Source organism: Rhipicephalus microplus, chromosome 7, assembly GCF_043290135.1.
Source record: "Rhipicephalus microplus isolate Deutch F79 chromosome 7, USDA_Rmic, whole genome shotgun sequence".
Taxonomy (NCBI): Eukaryota; Metazoa; Arthropoda; class Arachnida; order Ixodida; family Ixodidae; genus Rhipicephalus; species Rhipicephalus microplus.
In genome coordinates this window covers 124,735,609-124,755,232 of record NC_134706.1, presented here as the reverse complement: position 1 = coordinate 124,755,232, position 19,624 = coordinate 124,735,609, and the positions used below count along the sequence as shown (strand labels likewise).

Below are 19,624 nucleotides of genomic sequence, written 5' to 3'. Positions count from 1 at the left end.
GCCCCTGAACGTAACCATTTGATAACAGAGCGTGAGTGCTTGACTCTTGTATGGGTGGTGGTGAAATTTCGACCTTATCTATATGGACGCCCATTTTCGGTAGTTACCGACCACCACGCACTCTGCTGGCTCAACTGTCTGAGAAATTTATAGGGCCGCCTTGGTCGCTCGGCTTTGCGCCTGCAAGAGTTTTCCTATTCGGTGGTCTACAAATCTGGCCACCTACACCATGCTGCCGATTGCCTCTCCCGGTACCCTCTCGACGATCCTGAGGACACTGGCAAGCCTACGGAGAACTCTATCTTGTCAGTGTTCGACTTCCTTAATATTGGGGAAGAACAGAAGCGTGATCCAGAGCTACTTGACATCATCAGCCGTATAAAATCCTCCACAAATGATGCTTCCGTCCGCTACTTTGTCATTCAAAAGGGTGTGCTATACAGTCACAATTTCCGACCAGACGGGCCCGACCTTCTCATTGTTGTGCCTAAGCATTTGCGACGCTGTGTTCTCACCGAACTTCACGACGCTCTCACGGCTGGACACCTTGGCGTATCCCGCACGTACGAGCGCGTCCGGCGCCGTTTTTTCTGGCCAGGCCTTGCTCGTTCGGTGCGCCGATACGTTGTCACGTGTGACCTATGCCAACGTCGTAAAACACTGTCACTGTTACCCGCTGGCCATCTTCAACCAATTGACATACCCGCGGAACCGTTTTACCGTGTTGGGTTAGACCTGCTTGGTCTTTTTTCCACATCAAGATTGGGAAACAAATGGATAGCCGTTATTACAGACTGCGCTACACGCTACGCTATTACGCGAGCTCTACCGACCAGCTGTGCAACCGACACCGCTGACTTCTTGTTACGGGACGTTATATTGATTCACGGTGCTCCGAGACAGCTTCTCACAGACCGTGGTCGTACATTTCTATTCCAAGTCATCGCCGACATTCTGCGTTCTTGTTCCACGCAACACACACTGACAACCGCTTACCACCCTCAAACAAACGGCCTTACGGAACGATTTAACCGCACTTTAACAAGTATGCTCGCTATGTACGTGTCGCCCGACCACCGAGACTGGGACCTTGCCTTACCCTACGCAACTTTCACGCATAATTCATCCCGTCACGACACAGCGGGCTTTTCGCCGTTCTACTTATTGTACGGAAGAGAGCCGACTTTACCACTGGACACACAGTCATCTCAGCTCACACCTCGTACACCATCGAGTATGCCCGCGACGCGATTGCGCGAGCCGATCATGCCCGTCAGCTCGCTCGCGCTCAGCTGATGGCGTCGCAAACCAACCAATTCCATCGGTACGATGCGGAACATACTGACGTACATTTCGCTCCCGGTACCATCATTTTACTCTCGTCCCCTCATCGTCGGCTGGGCCTATCCGAAAAACTTCTGTCTCATTACACGGGACCCTACCGTATATTGTGTCAAGTAACACCTGTCACCTACGAGATCAGACCCATCTGTCCATCATCATCTACTATGCGGCCCAGTGATATTAGACACGTCTTGCGGATCAAGCCCTACAATAATGCATCAGATAACGACCTTTAAAGCACCGCGACGGTGCCTCCGCCACCGGGGGTCATGCTACGTGCCAGTGCATGGAGCTGAAGAAGACAAAGCAGATACACTGGCGCGAGCTAATCTGTGTGGCTGGCGCTGCTCGTCTAACCGGCTGTAAATACATCGGTGACTACCCCTCTGTGTCAGTCTCCTTCTCGTAACAATATTACGAGATTGCATGCGTGGTGGTGTTTTGCATAGGAGCAACTTCTGCTAACTCCGGCGTACTTCAGTTGTAATTTAAGTCTGTTGATCAGTTTTCGCTGCTCCCTTGGAGGGGATGGATGTAGACCACCCCGGGCGCCTGCCAGCACCAGCAGCGTCAGCGGCGGCCGCCTCCAGAAAGCGGATGGGACAAGCGAGTGACAGTGACAGTGAAGATACTCATGCTTACTATCTCAGCAGTGAGGACTTTTTAGATGACGGTTTTCAACCTGTGCTGAGCCGCAAAGCGAAGAGGAGGAACATGAGGACATCCTCATCCTCAACTATTCAAACTGTAAGTGGAGCGCCAAAATCGAACACTTATACCATCCTGTTTCTGCCTGCGCTTCCTACCGTCAGCATGAAACGCCTTAACAGACAGTCAGTGTCGAGGTCTCTGTAAACGCTCGTGCCAAATGAGATCACGGACATAAGAGTGAACGCCAGAAAGAAAATACTGGCTGTGGACGTTTTGCACGCAAGTGCGTTGGGCGTTCTGCGCAGTGTAACTGACTTGGACGGCAACCAGGTGCGCTCTCATGTTCCCTTGGGATGTGATGTAGTAACTGGCGTGATCTACGACATAGATGTGGCTATTTACAAAAATGACTTACAATTTCTTGTCAAGTCAACAACTGATACTCCTATTGTTGATGTCACCCGGCTAGGCAAGTCTTGCTGTGTGAAGATTGCGTTTAAGAGCACATCACTCCCCTCTCATGTGAAGGTGGGGTACTTCAGACATGCTGTGCGGCCTTTCATTCCAAAGCCTCTCCAGTGCCGTAAATGCATGAAAATTGGACATGTGAGCAGCGTCTGTGAGAATTCGGTGGTATGCCACCGCTGCGCCGAGCCCCATGAAGCGAATAAGTGCGTCGCAACTGTCAAGAAATGCTCTAATTGCAATGAATCCCATGAAGCCACATCGAAGGACTGCCCGCGGATTCAAAAGGAAATTGCCATTTTGAAAGAGATGGTGCGCGATCACTCATCTCATCGAGAAGCCACAGCTAAAGTCAGAAGGCGTCGTTCACGTCGACGTCGGTCTTCAAGGACGCCCGCTACCTCCTCGACACGTTTGCCAGATCCCTCATCAGTACCACCTCTTTTGCCTCCCAGACCACATGCCGTGGGAAAGGCTGTAAAGAACAAAGCCAGTCAGCATACCCTAACTGCGACAGAGTGGCCTGCACTTCAAAGGGAAGCAGCATCAAGCGAACCGAAGGAGCTTCATGACGGCCAGTCCGCGCTCCCGGTTCGAGATCTTTCCAACCAAGACAGGTAAGTGACTGCAATCGTCCCGGTTCGAGATCTTTCCAACCAAGACAGGCAAGTGGCTGCAATCGTGCAATCATTAATTGCCACGATTCGCACGCTACTGAGCAGCATACAATCTCCGTCTGCTAAGAGTGCACTGCAAATACTGGATGCACTGAATCCAGTTCTTGCTAACTTCGTATAAGCACAATGGCTCAACAAAATCTCATCTTCCGCACTGAAGTTAAAAGTGCGTCGATTTTTCAGTGGAATGCCAGAGGCATGAAGTCTCGTATCTCGGACTTTCGCCGATTTGTCCGGGCCAATCAATTTCCTATACTTGTCATATGTGAACCAAACGTATCAACGCCTTATAGATTGTCCGGTTATGAAGCTTTTTGTTCAGCCGCTTGCGAAGAACGAAGCAAAGTAGTTGTTTACATTCGCACAGACTTGACTTATCTTTCACACCCAATAAGTTCAAATGACGACAATCAGTACGTGTGTCTTCGTGTAAAGAAGAATGCAGTTTCGTTCACGCTTATTGGTGGATATCTATCTCCGTCATCGCGATTTGACTCCGACAGATTAAAAGACATCCTAATGAGGACCGATGAGCCTTGGATCATCACCGGTGACTTCAATGCCCATCACACGCTTCGGGGGAGCACTAGGATGAATGCCAGGGGCCGGAACATTGTTACATTCGCTTCTGATTACGACCTTTCCATCATGAACGATGGTACCCCCACGTATCTGCGGGGTCACACGTATAGCAGTTGCCTTGACCTGACATTGGTGTCACGGTGCTTCTCTCACAAAGTTAAATGGTTTTGCGATATTGAGACTCGTGGGAGTGATCACATACCCACCTACGTGATGATCGATGGTATCATAAAAAATTTCTTTTCCGGTGTTGTAATTGGCAGTGACTGGTCAATGTTTACATCGCGTGTTGAGGACGCTTTCCAAAAAGGCCTCGCCTGCAGCCTGGAAAATATCATAGCGGAAACTATGCAAGCGTCCAAATGTAAATTACCATTTTCGTCTAAAATAACACAGTTTGACATCTAACTGTAAAGAATACGAGCTATACGAAGGCGTGCTGAACGACGATACAGACGCACAAAATCAATTTACGATCTGAGGGAAGCAAGGCGGCTCCAGAAAAAGATTCAATGACGCATTTACAAGCTGGAGAGCGAACGCTGGAAAACATTCTGCTGATCTCTAGACCCTCATAAACCGCTGTCATATATCTGGAGAACAGTTCGTGGTCTTCGCTCCTCTCCGCAACAACGGCACCCTTTTAAAGCTTTGGCACTCCATCATGGAAAAACAGAACTCGAGGTGGCTGAAGAATTTCGCACGAGAGTTGCCAGGAATATTATTAACGAGAGCATTGACGCCGTGATCGTTCCTGAGACGCGACTACCAGAAATGGACATTCGATTCATCATGGAAGAACTGGAAGGTGCTTTAGTCGCTTCTAAGCGCATGTCATTGCCAGGTCCTGATGGTATTACTTATAGTGCGTTGGGACACCTTGGACAAAAAGCCAGAAAAGAACTTTTAATATGCTTCAACTCCTGGCTCAGCGGCAGTGTTCCCCGAGAATGGAAAATAAGCCGATTAATACCACTTTTGAAATCGGGAAAATCACCATTGGACTTGACAGCGTATCGCCCTATTGCCCTCGCAAGCTGCCTCGGAAAAGTGATGGAAAGAATGGTTCTATTTCGTCTCGAGTGGTACTTGGAACGATACACGAAATACCCTTCTTGCATAGCAGGCTTTCGTCGGGGCCGCTTCTCCATCGACTGTGTGCTTGACTTATCGACATATGTACAACAAGAAAAAAGTCGCAAGCGCATATCAGTGGCACTCTTTCTTGACGTGAAGGGTGCATACGATAATGTCGCTCACGATGCCATCCTCACTTCTCTCGCAGCAATGGGCATAGGTGGACGAATGTTTCATTGGATAAAAGATTATATAACTGGCAGGTGTTTCTTTGTGCAAACATATGAGGGTACAACTGCTGAACATTACACCTACTGCGGAGTACCTCAGGGAGGTGTTTTAAGCCCCACATTGTTCAATGTTGCCTTCATTGGTCTGGTGAAGGTTCTGCCAAAGTCGGTGTGCCTATCCATATACGCCGATGATATTTGCCTCTGGAGTGCTGCAGTTACTCGCCCTCAGGTGCGTGCACGAATACAGCGGGCAGCAACCCTCACAACAGCCTACCTTCAGAAACAAGGCCTAACTATATCAACTGTGAAGTGCGCGTTGATGGCGTTTACACGCAAACCAATGACGCCATACCCTGTTTACATCAATGGACAGAGTGTCAAATATGCACGGACGCATCGTTTCCTGGGCATAATAATAGACAGAAGTCTTTCGTGGAGCCCGCATCGTGCGTACTTGAAGAAGAGACTGCTATCTATTGTGCATATAATGAATGTGCGGGAAATGTGCGGGAAAGCATGGAGAACTTCTGTGGCCTCCATGCTACAGCTGTACAGGGCCCTATTTCTGGGTCTATTGCGCTACAGCTTGCCGGTACTGACTAACACTTGCAAATCCAATACTCAGTCATTGGAGAGTTTGCAGGGTCAGGCACTGCGTATCTGCCTAGGACTGCCTCGATGCGCTTCTACTTATGCCACAATCATGCTTGCCAAAGACCATCCGGTCAGGACATATAGAGTTGTGGATTGCCTCAGAGCGCACATTCGACATGTTAGCCGTGTCCCCGACCACCACTTGGCCCTTCTACCCTCAAGAAGACCACGCGCTACGTTTTCAGACGTCATAGCCAAGCACCTAAACAGCATTCCATCTGGATATACGCCAGCTGCGAGAATGGCATGTCCTTTGTGGTGCCTCGACCAGCCACAAGTGCGTCTAGAAATTCGGGAATCGAAAAGAAAAGCAATCACTCCAGAGTAGCATTGAAGCAAGCAACACTGCTATTATTACATGAGTTGTACTTAGACCGAACGCAGATATACACTGATGGGTCCGCCTCGTCCAGCAGCTCATCAGGTGCTGCTGTAATTCCGGCTGCAGCAATGACAATCAAGTTTAAGTTGTCGCATATGACTACATCTACGGCATCAGAGCTTGCTGCTATGAGGGCTGCTTTACAATATCTCGTTCAAGAACGTCCAGGAAAATGGGTCATATTCTGTGATTCGAAAGCAGCGCTTCAGAGTTTGCAGTCTGCCATACGTAGGAGGAGTCATGAACAATTGGTACAAGAAATAAGACATTGCCATCATGAAGCTCTAGCACTAGGGCATGATATTATATATCAATGGCTGCCTAAACATATTGGTATTACCGAAAATCAATTAGCCGATGATGCAGCCCACTCAGCCCATGAAGGAACCCGTGTAGTCCCGATTCTTCTATCAAGGAATGATGCAGCAAGACAACTTTACCTGCTGGCTCGAGGTCTCACACGCACGATCTGGTCGTCTACCAGCTTCCAAAGGTGTCAATTTTATGAACTTGATCCTTCGCTCAAGCTAAAACTACCATCACAACTTTCCCGCTCCGATGCGACACTGTTATGCCGCGTTTGGTTGGGTGTTGCATTTACAAAGGTGTACTCCTTCCGCATTGGTATGGCAGACACTCCTACATGCGACTACTGCGGAGCTGAAGAGACCATCGAACACGTCCTGTGCAGCTGCGCTTGCTACGACACACACCGATGCCAGCTCCGGATGGTTTTGAATCAACTTGACCCCGGACCATTTTGAGTGCAGAAGATACTAGGACCTTGGGCATCTGCCTCAGTTGCGCAGAAAGCAACTAAAGCACTGCTAATTTACCTAAAGTCAACAAACCTGAGCAACCGCCTGTAGACTGTGTGTGCTCCCCGAGTGTGCTCGTGATTGTGTGTACCTTCTCATCTTTCTGCAACCTTTTTTGTCCCCTTTATCTCTTCCCCAGTGCAGGGTAGCAAACCGGATGTGCGTCTGGTTAACCTCCCTTCCTTTCCTTGCATCTTTATCTCTCTCTCTCTCTCTCTCTGCATGCGTGGTGCCCCCGGGGGTGTAAATGTAGAATGGAAACATGTCCGCTAAGACAACATATTATTCTACGAATAGCCAACGAAATTGATTTGTCCATCACGTTCACACACTCGACCTACAGTAGTTGCTATGACGATAGTACTGTAATAATAATTTCCGTGGTTTTGCGTGCCAAAAGCATTATATAATATTCTTAGGCTCAGAATAAACAGGGTTCTTGATATTTTGACCTCCTAATGTTTTTTTTGACGTGCATGGCACCACAGAGTAAATTAGCCTCTAGCGTTTCGTGTCTATCTAAAATTTCATCGCCACGTCTTGAGTGGAGCTTTCGACTTTCTGGTCAGCTGCCAAACAGCACAAGTGTTAGACCACCATGGCAGGTCGCAAACTTGCCTAATTAGGGCTTCAAACTTTACTAGTTTCATTTCTAATTGCTTCACCTTCAAAAACTCGCAACATTGTACTGTCCAGTTTCATGTCACAATGAACTTCTATGCAATGACACCACCGACGCAACTACCGTTGCCGTGACTTTTCAATTTGTGACGTTGATTCAATGACTTACGCTGATTCTATGCTCGGCAGGTTCACTACAAGAAGATGCGTTCGTGAATACGTGCACAAGGGTATGAAAATACCCGCTGGAGCCAGCATCGTTATCCCCAACCACCACCTGAGTCATGACCCGAATTTCTGGGAGCAACCCGAAGTCTTCGATCCAGAAAGGTTTTTCTCTTTCCTCTTACCATGTAAATTACCACAACGCCAGCCTCTAATGTGGCACACGTACTCAAATTTACAAAGGTTGTCTGTTTGCCATGATTCGTAGCCATTCTATTGCTTCCTTCGATTGTATGTCCAATGCCACAATTCATCTGCAATGAACGGCTCACATGCCGGACTTCCCTTCGCAATACATCGTTCACATGAACATATTTATGTCCGCGTTGAACCCACAGTATACGGATTAACACGTCATTTTGTAGGTATCTACTCATTGCTGTTGAACATGAACGCTCATTAAATCAATTGTCCAGCAAGAAGACTTGTAAAAAATCTTTCGGCTCTTGCAGCAGATGCTCATCTAAAGTCACGGTCCCAGTAAGTATCATAATGTGAGAGGTTTTCTGGAAAATATGAGATTTTTGCGTGCCAGAGCCTATGTAGATGAAGCAGGCGTGGTCACTTAAATCTCGACTCTTTGAGAGAAAGCCAGTTAAAAAATTGACCCCGTATCTGCAAGTAATCTGCAAATATCGCCAAATAACGAAGGTCTTGCGTGTGGAGAGAGCGAGCGAAACATTTATTTGATGTTCTGCGCAAGAAAATCGGTGAATGGTATTCTGGAGGCGCTACGTTAGAGTGCTTCGAGCGTGCACCGGAGGCGAACGAGCGCATCAAGTCACGTCACACGTGAGAGATGAGCGCCACCTAGCTGTTTACTTTGGAAAACAAAGCGCGTGGCCGTGCGCGCCCGTCTCAGAGGTGATAAGGTGTAGAACGCGAGGCGACGGGTAGGTGCCACCACCATGTCGTCTTAGCAAAGCGTCGGAAACTCTCCCCGTTCCGTGCAAGCGTTGCATTGTAAGCGCAGCGTGATAAGTGCTACATTCCTTAAGGTTACTTACGTATGCGTTTTCTAGTAAGAGATGCATATGCAGAATATATGCGCATTGTTATGGTGCCCCAGACATGCGCAATAATTGCTTTTTAATTGACAATTACGCAAGCAACAACGCTCAACCTTGAGCAACATTGGTGAGCGCTGCGGATGGGGTCCGCCGTTTCAAATACCCGATGCCGGTAAGAGTGGGGAAACAGACAAATGTACAGACAAGCAGACCAAAATTTTTGCGTCGAAGGTCCCCAAGAAAGACTATCATATTTAAAAAGCAGAACAAATTATCGTCCCATGTTTTCACATATAGTTTTATGTCGTAATAAGAAACACCAACGTGTTTCATGTATCGCTTACCGATATTATGCTACTGTTATACCTACAGCGCAGGTATTCATGGAGTTGTACAAATTATACTTTCGGTACTCATTGGTTGTCTACATGTTGAGAGTTATTTTCCACTGCAAAATGCATATGTGGCAAATTCTAAAATATAGCTGTGGCACGAACATTGTGCCCCTATCTCTTAATTTTCAGTCATCTTTTTTTGTAAGATAAAAATAATAAAACATACTGCACTGCTGCTGTCGCACTTCAAACATACATAATTTCAAAAAGGCAGCAATAATCGGGAGCCTTATTAATTCTGAATGCTTCAGTTTCTATTTCAGCATGAGAGCGCTGCATTATGTGTACAAATATGTAATTTCAGTCAGTTACCCTTAACACCGACTGGTTATCTTGCTACATGCGCTGCCAATGTCCATTATTCTTGAGTTCAAGCAACATGTCTTAAGCGCAAACTTGTTTTCTGCCCCACTCAACTCTCTCCCGTGTAGCCTGAAGACCTGCAATGTTGCTGAGGTCCGATTACCGAAGAGATATCTTTTCTGAATCCTACATTTCTGGAGGTATAGAGGAGCAAATATTTATTCACAGCACTTCTTCGTTGTTCTGTGAATGTATTGAAATGAGAGCGCCCTACTTAGACACGGACAGAAAGACAGGGACAAGCGCTTATTGCCAACTGAAAGATTATTGGGAAATCAAGGAAATATATACTGACAGATGAAACAGTGTCATGGCACATACGATAAGACCAAATCACGGTCCAAAATAGCAAAACCGATCAATTATATATGCACGTTAGCCCCACCTTATCAACGCCTACTGTGCATTAGAGTAATTACTTGACTTCTATGGCATCTGGTACTGTCCGAAAACGCTAGCTTTTTCATCGGACAAGACAGAGAAAGTACGTTGAGCCTATAAACCCAAAATTCTCCTTCGTGAAGAAGCGAGGCCCAACTGACTTGTTAGCCATTGTTAGAAGTGTAGTTAGTCGTGTTCCCCAAGAATACTCTGGCTGGTGCATCTCGAAAGGACTTGACATACTTCAACGTGGTAAGCCTGTGAGTAGTCACATTCCTTTAGGTCAAACCATACACTTTCTAATCGACAATGATCTGTGTGCGGCGCCTTCAGATGAAGAGGGAGGTTTCGCAGTGCTTAGAAAAAGCCAGTTTTTTGAAACAGGGCAGTCCACCGTGAGTTCCGTGTTTGATAATTTCACCGCCATCAATTTGCGAAAAGTGAAAGCAAGAGCAAAGGACCTATGCAGAGAACTCAACTTGCTAAGTCTACTGAGCAACGTAGATAAGTGTGATAAACTCTCACTGGATTTATTTTTTAAGCTAAGACACATAAGCGTGATGTACCTTTTAGAGTTATAATATCTGAATCTGCTTCCTCGCAAAAGAATGTAGGGGTGTTTTTGCAAGATCAGCTAAAAAGTTTCAACAATATAGACCCATTTTTAATTAGGAAGTCGGATGAACTTATCAAATTTTTCCGAAAAAATTGTTGAACAAATTTCAGGGCATTTTCAATGACTGTAAACGATCTTTACTATTCTTCACGTCACGATGCGTTGCTCACTTGTATTGAAGAATGCATTGACCAGTTTGGTGAATTGTCATTTCAGAACAGCACAGAAATGAGTGCGCGTCGTTTTCTAGACTTATTGGGCATGTATCTCAGCTCCACATATCTAGAGTGGAATGACAACGTGTATCTTCAGAAAAAGGGCGTGTCGATTGGATTTGGTCTGGCCCCACTTTTGAGCGATTTCGTGTTGGCGACTTTGGACAGAGCGGTTAATCAAGAATTAGTGAGCACTGCAGTGAAAAAAGTTTTCAGATTTGTTGATGATTTTTTCGTCATAGTGAGGTGAGATCCGCACGGTAATGTGTCTCAGGCCAACAATTTGTTGTCGCTCTTTATGAAGTGCCTTGATCCATATGTGTTGACTCATGAAATGCCGCAAAACTGGTCCATCAGGTTTCTTGAGGTTAGGCTTACGTTTAGGGCAGAACACACCTGCTGGGTGTATGCGCCACGCGCGGAGAAACCGCTGCTGCCGTACACGTCAACGCATAGCAAACTTCTCAAAACAGGCATAGTAAGTACGTGTTTCACTAATGCAATTGACCGTTCTTGTGTTCATTCAATGGAATCCAGCTTCCACAATCAGGTTGCGAGGCTCAAGTCAGCTGGATATCCTGAGGCGGTCTTGGTTTCCGTGGCCGAAAGTATCCGCAAAAAACGGAGAGCTGAACATGCAATGATAGCGAAAGTGGAGCTACTTGGTGGTTTATGCTTGGGATGTAAAACCAGCGCGAAAACTGTCATCTCTTCCTATGTCCCTTTTGTCTATATTTTTGCGCTGTTTTTACATTCCTAGCTAAACATGGCCAAAGAAATGGTGCAGCAGGTCGTGCCAACTGCAACCACTAAAAAGAAAGAAAAAATAGCTGTTGTCCCATACATGCATCAGGTTGTCCACTGCATGAAAAAGGTGGGGCAACGCATGGGAGTTCCTGTAGTTTCCTTTGTGCCACGCAAGCTTTCTCAGCTGGCTAGGCTGACATGTGCCGCTAGACACAAGAAACAGCTGTGCAAAACAAAGCACAGAAGCCGTTTTGTCAATTGCATTAGCAACGTTGTTTACATAATCATACTTTCGTGCAATGCCTGTTATATTGGGAAAATTGGAAGATGCCTCAACGACAAATTGCGTGCGTGCAATGTTTGCAGCGGCAATGATGGCTTTCTGGCCCAGCATGTTACTATATGTGGCTGTGAAGTGCAGTTTGATAACACAGTCGTACTTAACACACAAATATGAGCGCACAATGCTTATATTTGGAGCAGCATACATAGCACGTGAACACTTGACTTGCGTCAGCAAATTATCCATAGCTTTATCTCATAAGGAGCTAGCGTTTTCGGACAGTAGCGGATGCCATAGGAGTTAAGTAGTCACCCTAAGACACAGTAGGCGTTGGTAACGTGGGGCTAACGTACATAGATAATTTATCGGTTTTGTTATTTTGGTCGTGATTTGGTCTTATCGTATGTACCATGACACTGTTTCATCTGCCACTATATAATTCATAGTATTCTGAATAAATTTTCAGTTGGTAGTAGGCGCTTGTCCCTGTCTGTCTGTCCGCGTCTAAGTAGTGCGCTCTCATTTCAAAACAATCATGTATCACCTACTCGTCCAATCAATGATATTGACAAATAATGTTTTGTGAACACTGAATGTTGCTTTTGAACTTATTTTCTCGAAGGTTAATAATTTTGGCGGGTATTTACCTACACTACGACTCGAATGGTATTCAGCTCTTTTCTATATATTGCCCTTAACACACTCTTGTTCACTGACCAATTATTCCACTCTCTCTTGGTCTCTTAACGTTACGTGCGTAGTTTTTCTTTCTGTGACTCGTTGCCTGGTCTCGTATCTGCGTTGAGCCAAAGAGGAGACAGGGCTCCACGAGAAGGCAAGTGTGCGAGGGGGAGGCAGAGCCTTGGGTCGGCCAATGAGCTCGTGGTGGCAATATTGCCGTAGCAAGCACACGGCTGGCTCAGTTGCAGAATTATATACGATGTTTTATTTTCTCGGCAGAAGCCGTAATCAGGCTGATGACGATTCTGTTTCAATCATCATCAACGTCAGCCATCATGATCTTACTTCTTTGTTCCAACTTGTCTTGCAGATTCAGCCCACAAAATAAAGGCCTTGTTGATCCCGTGGTGTACCAGCCTTTCGGTCAGGGCCCCCGCAATTGCGTCGGCATGAGATTCGCCCAGCTGGAGATGAAACTAACCATGGCGAAATTATTGGCAAAATACAAGCTTTTTCTGGATGAACGTCATATTAAGGTTCGTACGCACTTTCCTGAATAATGTTTTGAGCATTTCAAAGAAGCCTAAGTTTACTTTTCGTCTCCATCAAATATAATTCATGTATGTTCATAGAGAAGCGTGGCTTTTCAGCTTAGGAGGTTCTATCCGTAGTGAGCAATCATTTTGCCTACCACGCTTAATATATATTATTAGCAACGCAAGTTAACTTGAGGCGGTAAATAACCAAAACAGTCATTTCGTCTATCCCGCTTAACAATTATTAGCAACGCAAGTTAATTTGAGGCAGCAAAAGTGAGCTCTCTTATGTCTTCTATAGTGCACTTGCGGTGTTTCTAAATCAGTAGCATGTTTACCCACACACCCACTTTTACAGTCACCTATATGGGGAACTTTAAAATAGCATAAACACGTTTGCACGAAGGCCCAACAAGAAAGCATTGGCAGTTGTTCGATTTCATTGTTGAAAATTTCTTTTGTGGCGAGACGTTTCTATCCATCACATTGCCAATTGAAACTAATCTTTACCAAAGACTCAAACATTTCCAATTCCGAAATTGATCGTTTTATTTGTGTGTTCTTTTTGTGGCTCTTTATTTTTGCACTGTAGTTTTGCAGGACTAACAAAAGCCCTGACTTGAACATTGTGACTGAACAGCAAAACACAAGGCCCAGTGTCAGCAAGCATGCAGGACACAGCACTGTTTTGTCACAGTGTTCATAAACCTGCTAGCATGCTGATGAATCCTTGTTTCTTTATTTGGCAGTAGAAGCCCGATATCCATAGGTATAATTTGAAAGCATTCAGGTACAGAGTTAACTTGCGCAGTCTTCTACACGAACTTTAGACAAAAAATACCGTAACACCAAAGGACCAAGCCAGTGCGGGTCCTCTGCTCTCTTCTCGGGTGCCAAGGATATTATCTACGTTAGAGGCAGGCTGAAGACGGAGACACTTAAGGCGGAAGACTTCAATGCACCTGAAGACATCAGCGTGAGATGTTCACAGATTTCCCCGTTTTAGTCTATTTACGTTATCGCCGAGAAAAACAAGGCATGTTCAATGCCTACATTCATATTTACTTCACTTCACTACTTGAAATGTGTTAGAATCGAATATTCTTTTTCATAATTTCATAATTCAATTTGCTCAGCACGTTTCCAAGAGGCACACTGGATCGGGTGCATACGTGTTTTTTTCTTAGTTCTTGCACATGCGTAATTCTATTTGTGAGAAATTTTATGCTTATCAAACTGAAATAAATGTCGGGCGTCTTTCCTATCTGCACCCGCTTTCAACGACGTAGTTTCATTATCAAGTTTTCGCTTTTCGAAACCACGCAAGCACTACACGACAACACAGGACTGGTGATTTAGTGTCAGTACATGGTGTTCTCAGGTCATTCTTGTCCTTTTTTGTGCTAACTTGTTTTCCTAATGTCATGAACCAACTCGTACAAGAGAATGTTTTGCTAAATCTGCCCATCGTTTATTATTACAGGAGAAAAACTTGGAGCTGGAATCCACTTTCATATTCGCGATGCCTAAGGATGGCATCTGGCTCAAGATCGAAAAAGTTATCTAATAACGCCTTTTTTTTCTCTGGAACTTACAGCAATAATTGACATCGTTCTGCTACAGCAGCGTTTTTCAACATATTACTCAGTCTATGTATAATAAAACTATGCGTGTAATAACATTTTGTAAGCTCTCAATCATGTCGTCGGCTCGCGGGAGCATCAGGTTGCTCTGAATACAATAGCTTTCACGCATTTGTGGAATGCTCTCTTTTTTAGATTGCACGTACGCTGTGAAGAAACGAGGCAAGGCATCATGCATGCTTTCATGCTGTCTTTATTGTTAACCCCCGCGACCTTAAGTCAACATATTTGCACCGCGCAAGAAAACGAGTAGTTTCTGCGTAACTACGGAAGGAAGACACAAGCACAAGAAAAATCATTGACTTCTTTTCCTTGCGTCTTCCTTTTGTAGTTACGCTATAACCACTCGTTTTCTTGCGCTTTGGAAATACGTTGATTCGAAATCACCACCAAGCCTCAGCTTGTCTTATCGAGTGACCTGCTACTGTCATTTGATCCTTTAGGCAGCGTCACAAATCTGTGCAAGTGTTTCACGTAACTCCTGTGCATGGGCGTAATGTCACATGTCACGGTAAGGAAACAAAAGAGAGAGAGAGGGGTAAATAAAAACAGGTAGTGTATCCAGATATATGTTTCGTATTTTGGCAGCAGTTTTTTTTCTGTAAGCATAGGTTTTCCAATTATATTGCGGCACATAACCGGCAATTTATAATTAATGATTTGCTATTATTGCATCGTGGTAAACTTATATGTTGTTTATAGACAGTTTGTTTGTGTATTCGCAATTGGTGAACTGTTATGTTTAGTGAAAATTAGCTTGTATAGAAGTCCAGGAACAAAGTGAGCTAGTGTCCATCCATGTGCCCATTTGTATAGTCTTGTCATCGGACACTGCTGGGCAACAATATTTTTAAATGTTTGTAGATGATCAGTAGCGTTGAAGGTTCAGATAGTCGGTGATAGTTTATGTTTACTTATGAAGCAGCACACGGAGGCAAGCACACAAAAAATGAAAGGGACACCGCTGCCCTCGCGATCAGTTTGTAGTGCCATCATCATCATCATCATTTTTTCCATCACCGCGCCGCGTCTCTCGCGCAGCTCGAGCGCGAGCTCGAGCTGCGCGAGGAGGAGAACGAGCTTCTGGCCTGGCGTGGTGGACGCTGGTAGCCGACGTGGCTCCGCTTCGGGCCTGCAATAAAGTGGCGAGATCGGCACGGCCCCATCGGCCGCCTTCGACGTCTTCTCACGTCTCTCTCCTCCTCGCCGCTACATTGGTGACCCGGAGAACACGCCCTTCGCCGAGCGGCCCGCGGCCATGTTCCCGCAACTCTGCCCGCCAGTGCCGCCGTTCCAATCGACCTACCCCAAGGTATGGTTCATGCAGCTCGATGCCGTTCTGGTGCTGAATGGCGTCACGGACCAGCTCCAGATGCACGCCATTCTACTCGACGCCCTTCCGGTAGAGTTGCGCTATCTCGCTGCACTTCAAGCACCAGCCCGCAGCCTTACGATGCCCTCTGCACTGCGGTGCTCGCCCGCAGCGGCAACACATACCGTCCGCTTCCGTTTACCCGCACCAGGCAGATTTTCCCGGCGTCGCAGAGCGAGGTACGAACCGGTCCGCAGCCCTCCATTGACCGCTACCTCGGTACCCCGGCTTCGACTACTTCTACACCTGATCCGGTCGCAGAAACATCAACTCCTGCACCTGATCACGACCGCGACTTTGGGGTTGTCACTGCGTCGCAACGTGTGCTACCAACCGTGGCCCCACCAGACTCCATGACGGCCACCTTGCCACCCGCCTCGGAGCCTGGCACAGGTGACCTTTCACCCGTTATTGACCTCCCGACTTCCTCTCGTCTGGCCACTAGCGACGCGTGTCCCGCGTACGAACTGCCTACACCATCTGTCGAGCCAACTGAGCTATCTACGACATCTGTCGAGCCAACTGAACTGTCTCCGACCCCTGTCGAGCCAACTGAAGTGCCTACGACATCTGTGGAGCCAACTCAACTGCCTAAGACATCTGTTGAGCCAACTGAGCTGCCTACGACGTCTGACCAGCCAACTGAACTGTCTATGACGTCTGTCAAGTCAACCGACCTAACTACAACCACTGTGGAGCCAACTGAAAGCATGGGAACAAGCACTGCCACCAGTTCACCAGCGTCGAATACCTCGACAGTGACTAAGGCGACAACTGAACCCGTCTTTCCTGCACAGCCTCCCATGACGCCATTTCCCGTGGTCCGCGTATTCGGCACGGCGACAAACGAGTCGCAGCCGCTGCCTGCAGACGGCGTGTGTGACTACACCTTCTACGATGGCCTCTACGACACGGGCCCGTTTGACACGCTTTACAGCCCGCACTTTAGTGCACCAGTTGAGCACGTTCTCAGTCACGCGTCGCTTCACAGCGTCACTGAGTACGGTCTCTCTTTCGCCTACAGAAACGCATCACAAGTGGCGCGAGAACTCAAAATTCCAGAGGTGCTTTCCACGATTGAAGACCTCTGGGACCGAGCCATCCGTCATTACGGATTTCTTTCCATCGAGCGCTTACTTCTTCGTCCACTGCGCAACTCACAGTGTCGCCCACCAGAGACCCACTGGTTCCCGATGGTCACTACACGTTGACGAACTGGACTTGCCAAAGGAACACTTTATGGACTGCCGTTCATGTACATAGCATTTGTCGCCCTCTTTCTTTTTTTCATATGCGTTCAAATCGCGCAAAGCGCTAGGGGGGGGAGCCCTGTAGTGCCATCATCATCATCATCATTTTTTCCATCACCGCGCCGCGTCTCTCGCGCAGCTGGCGCGAGCTCGAGCTGCGCGAGGAGGAGAACGAGCTTCTGGCCTGGCGTGGTGGACGCTGGTAGCCGACATGGCTCCGCTTCGGGCCTGCAATAAAGTGGCGAGATCGGCACGGCCCCATCGGCCGCCTTCGACGTCTTCTCACGTTTCCTCTTCTCTCGCCGCTACAAGTTTATTTAGTTAAAGGCACAATATTTTTATACATGATAACGTACCACGTGCTACAATGAATATCAGTCGCAGCATATTTTCCAAAAATCACACTTAACAATCGCTTTAACGAATCGATGCTTGGCTAAGGCCGTTATCTTTTTTTGTGTGTGTGTATGGGTGGTGTAGAATGCCTCAATAACTTCCTTGGTCACAGAAGAATACCCGGAGACTCAAATTGGTGGCGACCCCTCATTTTAGGCATTTATTTCGAATGCTGCTTGCCCTGTAGTCTTGAAGTGTGCAAGAGGGGTGATGGAACGCAAGAAAAGATTCGTGAATGAACGACAAATTATTGCAGACAGGAATAATTGATACCAGCACACAAACGTTGTCAGTGGACAGTCCCTATTAGCGACTTGTTCAGTTTGTTATTTTTTCTATGAAACGGTTGCAAACCCTTTTAGCGACTAGCATTGAAGGTCATGCTGCCAATGCCCTCAAATTTCGTTTTATGTGATCTTGAAGTGGCGAAGCCCACGATACCTATTCACATGCGTTATACGAGTGCCACGTTGCTAGAGTCTACTGCAAATGAAGGAGACCGCGAGCACGTCAGCCGGGCTGCTCGGGGCGCACAGGATACTCGACCCACGGCTGAAGAGACGAAGGATGTACTGGAAAGATATTCGTCGCTACTCCTATACATTACCGACTGGAGCAACGGGTGTGCCCTCCACCATGTCCAGAACCGTCAAAAGCAGGAAGCATGTATTCAGACTTCTCTAGAGCAACAGATACACTCATAGAACACTCATTCACAAACTGTACACAACGAAACACGGGTACATAGCCCGCTTTGCAGTGCACCGGATACCCTGGTGCACCTGCTCCTTGAATGCCAGTGTCATGCGAGCCGCATTAGGCAACCAGAGACAACTGATGCAGTACAAACGAGCGACGAACACCTAAGCGAAATTATTGCACCCATCTCCCGCTAAATATAACAATGTGCTGAAAGCAGCAGGCTATAACATTTACTCTGGCGGCGACGTTGACGTTGGGACTCATCCCGGCATTGCGCTGGAGAGAAACCTGAGTAGGCGCAAAGCACGTAGTGATAGAACGATGTTTACTACTCGAACATGGCAATCACTGCTAATGAGCAGTCAGAGGCAGAAGACTCCGATTGGGCACACACCCACAGTTCGCTTTTAGTTAACGCTCATGCTGCGAAGTTTTAATTATTGTGGAATCAATCCATCCATTCGAGGGTGGTTTATTGCTAAGCTTTTATAGGGAAGTCAAATCTTTTTTGGGACTGCTGTATTGTATACCGTTCTCTAAAAGCATAGCGATAAAAGCACCCGCGAATTAATCGAACCATTTCACATTAGGAGGTGGGGCGAAACAAGTGTTAGCCACCCCTTCATTGCCATTTCAGAGAAACAGTACTTATAAGGTAAAATCACTACACTAATCTTTTTTTTTGTTATTTCATCCGCTTATGTTTCTTTTTTGATTGGGCGCATGCGCCTTGATGATATTTTCACAAACTTTTTGCAGAATGGCGTTCGTTTTTTTATTATTCTAGGTGAGAGAACTTGATTCATGTGACAATTTTTACAAGCTATATATGTGTTGCACCGTCAATAAACTTTCGGCTGCGAGTGTGCGCTTGTATTGTTCTTCTATGCTCCAGTCGATGTTACGTAATGCGCCCCACTACTATCTTCCATAATGAATTGCTACCAACTAGCCCGAATGACTGTTTTGCTACTCATGTTAGCGCCGTTGAACCCGTGACGCAACCCGTGCGAAGCAACGCTGCGGCTTCGCATCCCCTTAGGGTTCTCTTCGGAAAGATATTGTTATCTTTTGCTATGTAGGCGAAAATGTTTCAAGTCCAATTACCTTGGTGCACGTTAAGAAACTCAAGGTGGTTAAAATTTCAAGAGCCCTCCACTTCGGCGCCTCTCATAATCATATCGTGGTCTCACAACGTTACCGTGACCCCAGATATCATTAGGAAGTGTGTCTTGGAGGCATGTATAGTTTTGCAACGAAGTTTATGGGAACCATGTCTGAAATATTCCATAGGCTCTATTGTTT

General features: G+C 46.5%; 1 protein-coding gene across 1 annotated transcript in view; it reads left to right on the top strand.

Annotated features, from left to right (window-relative positions):
- The window catches only part of LOC119187401 (cytochrome P450 3A4), a 65,162-nt gene extending 50,527 nt beyond the window's left edge, over nt 1-14,635 (top strand). Inside the window, exons 12-14 of the mRNA XM_075869649.1 lie at nt 7,694-7,834; nt 12,791-12,956; nt 14,440-14,635. Of these exons, the coding sequence (XP_075725764.1) occupies nt 7,694-7,834; nt 12,791-12,956; nt 14,440-14,523 (391 nt within the window). The 3' untranslated portion in view covers nt 14,524-14,635. The remainder of the gene's footprint in view (nt 1-7,693; nt 7,835-12,790; nt 12,957-14,439) is intronic.
- Nucleotides 14,636-19,624: the final 4,989 nt, after the last annotated feature.